The sequence below is a fragment of the Carlito syrichta genome, unplaced genomic scaffold, assembly GCF_000164805.1.
Source record: "Carlito syrichta isolate Samal-C Ts95f unplaced genomic scaffold, Tarsius_syrichta-2.0.1 Scaffold304418, whole genome shotgun sequence".
Taxonomy (NCBI): Eukaryota; Metazoa; Chordata; class Mammalia; order Primates; family Tarsiidae; genus Carlito; species Carlito syrichta.
Genome location: NW_007248514.1, coordinates 254920 through 260461, shown reverse-complemented (window position 1 = coordinate 260461; position 5542 = coordinate 254920). Strand labels below are relative to the sequence as shown.

The 5542-nt window shown below is 60.1% G+C and overlaps 2 protein-coding genes and 1 long non-coding RNA gene across 3 annotated transcripts in view; 1 reads left to right on the top strand and 2 right to left on the bottom strand.

Moving 5' to 3' along the window:
• The window catches only part of HOXC9 (homeobox C9), a 3292-nt gene extending 2864 nt beyond the window's left edge, over positions 1 to 428 (bottom strand). Inside the window, exon 1 of the mRNA XM_008059895.1 lies at positions 1 to 428. Within this exon, the coding sequence (XP_008058086.1) occupies positions 1 to 309 (309 nt within the window). The 5' untranslated portion in view covers positions 310 to 428.
• HOXC6 (homeobox C6) overlaps positions 1 to 5450 on the bottom strand; it is a 34534-nt gene extending 29084 nt beyond the window's left edge. Inside the window, exon 1 of the mRNA XM_021713291.1 lies at positions 5388 to 5450. The gene's annotated coding sequence lies outside the window, so the exon portion shown is untranslated. The remainder of the gene's footprint in view (positions 1 to 5387) is intronic.
• Positions 481 to 1478, top strand: LOC103262270. The gene is made up of 2 exons (XR_504416.1): positions 481 to 792; positions 1243 to 1478. It is a non-coding gene; the product is annotated as an uncharacterized LOC103262270 (long non-coding RNA).
• Positions 5451 to 5542: the final 92 nt, after the last annotated feature.

The following is a 5542-nucleotide window of genomic DNA, read 5'->3' as shown; positions in this document are numbered from 1 at the left end:
GGCGCCGGACAGCGGCTCGAGCCAAGTCCGCATGTAGCGCGTGTCGGCGCCGAGGTGGGGCTGGGGGCCGTACGGGTGGTACACCACGGACGACTGCGAGGGCACGGGCGCCCACGACGTGCTGAACACGGCCGGCTTGGGCGCGAAGCTACAGGACGGAAAATCGCTACAGTCCGGCACCAGCCCGCTGGGTCTGGCGGCGGCGGGGTGAGCCCCCGTGGCCGGAAACCTGGACGCTAGGAGGTCTTCATTGTCGTGGGAGATGAGCGAGTCCACGTAATAGTTACTGATGGGCCCCGTCGCCGACATCGTAACGGGGTTTTACATACATAAGATTATTGTATGAACTGTATATGTACTTTTTATCTGCTCACAGAACAATCAAGGCAGGTAATTATTTTTCCAGCCTTTTCCCCGCAGCTCATTGGCTCCCCGGCCCCCACGTGATCGTATTTACCCAAAAATACGGCGCGGATCAATGCGCAGGGGCTTTTTTTTCCTTGCTTTTTTTTCCCCCCTCTCCCACCCCCTTCTCTCTGCTGATCCCCGCGACCTGCGATTTCCCGGGGGTCCGGAGCTCTGGACCCCAAGGCACCGGCCACCCCCTCAGGACGGCTCAAGGCTCCTCAGGCAACCCCCGTGCCCCTCTCCACCCATAAGCAGAGGGCCTCCCCCCAACCATGAGGATTTTTTTTTTCCTGGGGTGAAAATGCCAGTCCCGGAGCCAGGGTTCCCGGACCCCCAGGGCCGAGCTGGGCGCGGGAGCCCCACGGGGGCGGGGAGGCCGCCGAGGTAGGTGGAGGAACTATTTCTTGACGTAATCCGTCTCTGTCGGCCCCGACGCTCCCGCAGTCTCTGCGCGAGCCGAGATCAGCGATTGTCAGTTCGGAACGTGGCTTTTAAAAATGCGTTTTTAAATAGTGTGTATGTATGTATTTCTTTCAGGAGCTGCAGCAGCAGCCAGGGAGGGAGGGTGGGAGGGGACTGGAAAAGCTGGGGTGGAGGGAGGGAAGGAGGGAAGGAGGGGAAGGGAAGCGTCCTCCTGCCACTGGCCAACTCAGCCCCCCAAATCTGGGGCAGGGGAAGCTTAAGGAAGGTGGTCTCCGGGTGGGAGGGGTGGAACCTGGGGAGCCCGTGCATCTTTATCACCAGCCTCAGAAGTCTCCTCTTGGCTTTGGCACGGATATACAAGCGCCTTTATGTTAAATTTATTGTCTATATCTATTTATCTTTCTTTGCCAGCTTGAAGAAGTGGAGAGAGCTGCACAACTTAAGTGGGCGTCCCCATCCCATCTTCCTGCTCAACCTCTTTGCCCCCAACTCCATCTCTGCCACATCCCCCCCCTCCAAAAAAAGAAGTCACTCCCGGGCTCTGTCTGCAGAGAGCCAGGGTGAGAGCGGGCAAGGCGAGAGAGCGACCTCGGTCGTGGGCAAGTAGCTTGTTTTTACGTCCTTCAATAAAATTTTTATGAGGATCATTTGATTGTTCATAAATGTGTCTTTCATTAAATAAAATTGTAGGCTGTTTTTGGAACAGGAAAAAAGCAACGGAGGGATGTGAGAAGGCAATTTCTTTGGGGTCGGAGGCAGGAATTCCAGAGGGGGCAGTGTGATTGTAGGGGAGTATCAGACAACCTGGGTGCCTCCCCCCAATAAGTTGGTTGCTACCCTCCTTGAATGTGGGGTTTGTTGCCCAGCCCTCTGCTCTCCACCAGACTGTCCCATGGTGGCATAGTAAAGGAGGGCTTCAGACAAGCAGGGGAGTATTAGTGTGGGTGCAGATGAGGGGGCAGGAAGGCTGGCTGGGGGGGAGGCGAGGGGCAGGTAATGTCCCCAGAGACATGGTGCACCTAGGCAGGGCAGAGTGAGTTTGAAGGAGAGGTGTGATTACAGGGTCAGAAAGGAAGAGTCCCAGCCTTCGGCTAAGGAAATAGGCAGGAACTGAGGTTGAGATGCAGGCTCTGAAGGCAGCAAGCTAGGAGGCATCCCAGACCCGCCACGCCTGCCCTTCTTTCCCTCTCCTGTCCCCAGGAGGGGACCAAACGCCAGGGGTGGGGGGTGGGGGCTGGTTTTCTCCTGCATCTCAGTCGGTGTTTCTCTTCTCCGGTGGAGACAGGCTGGGGAGAGGGTATGTAGTGTGTGTGTTGGGGAGAGAAAAGTTGGGGGGGCAGCTGCAGCTGGCAGCACCAGCCCCAGCTCCAAAAGCCCCCTCCCCAGACCCTGCTCCTCCCACTCTCCAGTTCTTTCCTTTTCGGTCTAACGGGGCTGGGATTGCGACGCATGGGGGGGATGAGGGATGTATCTGGCTGGGGAGAGATGACCTGGGGCCTCAGCCTCGAACCCCTCGCCTACGACTGTCTTCCCCTCCCTTGGGCTGGACTGAGCTGGGAAACCCAAACTGCAACAAGAAGCAGAATATCTCTTTGGCCTTGATGGAGTCTGGTTAGCTGTCAATCAAAAAATCTCCCTCACTAGTTCAAGGAACAGACAGGAGCTTCCAGTCCCCCTGCCGAGGCTTTCTCCAAATCCCCAGCAAAGCCAGCACCTCCCCCCAACCCCGGGCGGCTGCGGACCGGCCGGCTCTTGGGCGGCTGCTGGCAGCGATGAGCAGAGACACTTAGCCTTCAGCGGGGCCCGGGGCCAGACTGCGACCAAGAGGACATCAAGGGACAGAGGCTGAGAGAGGCTGAGCCCGAGACAGCCTGCGACAGACCAACCGAAACCCGGAGCCAGGCCCAAGGAGGCAAAGAAGGAACCAGAGGATTAGGATAAAAAGAAAAGAGGGGGAGAGTTAAAGAAAAGAAGGAAGGCAAATGAAAAGAGACAGGAGAGCAGGGGAAGGAAGGCGTGCAGGGAAGAGCGGAGGAAGGCGGCGATACAGGCAGGACGGGGCAGGGCGCGAGCTGGAAGAGCAGCCGTGGCATTGTGCAGTCCGCTTGCTCGCCGGGCCTCTGCCGCGGGACCGGCTCCGGGCGCGGCGGCCACTTCTGTCTGGACACAAAGGAGGAAGAGGCCTCCTCTCCTGCCCCTCCCAGGAGACCTGCTTGGTGGGTACACTAGGCCTCCAGGACACAGAGTCCCGTGTTGGCTGATGCAGCCGCCCAGGCGACTGAGGGCTGAGCCAGACTCAGTCAAGGAGCGAAGAAACGGAAAAGGAAGGAGGTTTCACGCCTGTCCCTCTTTTGCATCTTCTCCAGGCAACAGGGCTGGCTGACCCAACCTCAGTTCTCCTAGAGGGCAGAGTCCCCAAGGAGCCTCTCCTGTGGGCCTCTGCTATTTGGGAGAGTCCCTCAAATAGACATGGTGGCTGTAAAGAGACGCCCCCTTCTCTCCTACCCCCTTTGAACACCGCCTTCTTTTCAACTCTTGAGCTGCCTGCGTACCCTGCCTGCCCACCCAGCAAAGGAGGCAGCAGCCAGGCAGGGACCTGCTGCCGTCAAATCCCCCGTGAAACCAAGGGGGAGAGAGTCGCCTTCTTTTCCTGGCAGGAGCATGAACTCCGGACCCTCCCCACTCAGGCACAGGCTGGCTGTGGATGAGGACACAGGCCTCGCCCACAGCCCCCTCCTAGCCAACGCTTCATTTTCCCTGAGCCTTTTGGAGAGAGGTGGCGCCTTGGAGGAAGGCTAGAACAGTTTGGGAGTCCCGGGCTCCACTAGGCCCAGGTCCCCCAGATTCCACGACCACGACCGCAAGAGGGTGGCACCCCCATTCTCCACCTTTGGCAGAGCGGTGGCGGGCCAGGGCTCTGAAACAGACCTTCAGCCTTCCCCCAAATCCAGGTTTGTAGGTTTTGGGGGGACAGAAAGGATGTGGGGGCACCAAGAAGGAAGGTCTGTCTTCCCGGAGTTCAGTTACTCCTTCTGACTCTCCTGCCACATTCCACAACCAGCTCCCCTCAACCACACCACTCCCTTTAGTTTCCCTCTGCATCGCTGTGGCATACCGAGGGACTAGAGGCCGCTGGGAGTCCCTGCTGGGGAGGGGGGAGCCCCACCTTCAACTGGCAGCACTGCATTCGCTCTGGTTCTCAGAGTTCCCTCCCGCCCCCAAAAGACTTCCCTGGGTGCGGGAGATCCCCCCAAGAGGGAGGGGCACCATTACTCCATCACTTCGAACCTGGGCAGCTGCGACCACAACCCAGCTAGCACCGTGGGAAGGACAGACAGAAAGATAGACAGGTTAGAGCCGTCCCCTCCCCCTGCCCCGTGCCTTTCTTTTAGTGATTTAAATTCCCTCCGGTTCAATCCACACCGTCAAGTTCGGATTAAATTTAAAACAGGCTTTTCCCGGTGCCCCCAGCGGGCCATGCCGGCCGCCGCAGGCAGGGAGCCCGCTCCCGGCTGGCCAGCACCCGCCCAGCGCGGAGGAGGCCGTGCTCCGTTTGCTTTCATTTTCCTTCTCCCCCTGAAATGGGCTCATTTCACCTCTCCACTGCCCTCGCCCCCTCCCCTCCTCCTCCCCAGTTTCCCACTACTTTCCCCCCCTTCTCTCTCCTGTTCCCTCTTTGTTGGGGAAAAACACACCCACACGCAACTCCTCCTAGCTAAGGCCTGCGCTGGAAGCAGAAACTGAGTTCTCCCGGCCAGCCACGAGGAGCCCCGCGCCGGCCCCCACCCCAGGTGGGTATCCGGGACCCCTGCACACCAGGACCCAGGCCCCGAGCCCATCGGCAGCGAAGCCCCCAGGGCCTGTGAACATGGCCCTCTCAACGCCACGGCCTGCCGGGCCTGCCTTCCCGCCGGCGCCCCCGCCCTGCCTCTCCGCAGCAAACGGGGCTATTTCCGGCTCCCCCAACACGGTCTGCTCTTCCAGCCGGGGGAGTGTCAGGCGGGGGAGCCGCCCCAGAGCCAGGGCAGCTCTCGCCCCGAGCCCCCATGGCCCTGAGAGCCTTGTTACCTGATCTTTTGTGTGATGTAAGTGTCGCAAGGAAATTTGCAGTGACTTTGGAGCCCAGACTGAGGAAGCAGAGGTGGCGAAAGGAGAGACAATATGGGCCCGAAGTACAATTAAGGGGCCAGAGCCGCTGTCTCTCCCCCGCCCTCCCTGCCCGACTGCGAGCTGTCTGTCCCCAAGCCTCAGGGCGACACGCGAACCTGGAGCCGGAAACTCAGCCCGTGGCGAGGGAGCCACAGCACTCTGCATCCAACCAGCCCCGCCGAGCGGCAGACAATCCAATGAATGAAAGTGCACATGCCGACGACTTTCCCCGATTTTTTCCAGCCTTTGGAAGGAGAGCCCAGGGTTTGGGGCATCCCAGACACACAGGCAAGCCGCATCTCCTGTGGCAGGCAGACTCACAACATGAGTGTGAGCCTGAAATCACACACAGGTTCAACCTTTCCCCAGGCCTCTCTGCCAGGCCCGGCGGGCGCCGATCTCCCTACCTTCTCCCTGCAGGGCCTCAGGCAGAGAGACCCAGCAGCCTCGGTCCCTCTGGCTCGGTCCAAGCCCGCCTCGGAAGCGCCTCTGTTACCTGCTCCTCGGCTCCCCGCGGCCACAGACGCAGGGCCGCCGCCTCCCGCCTGGGGAGGGAAGCCCC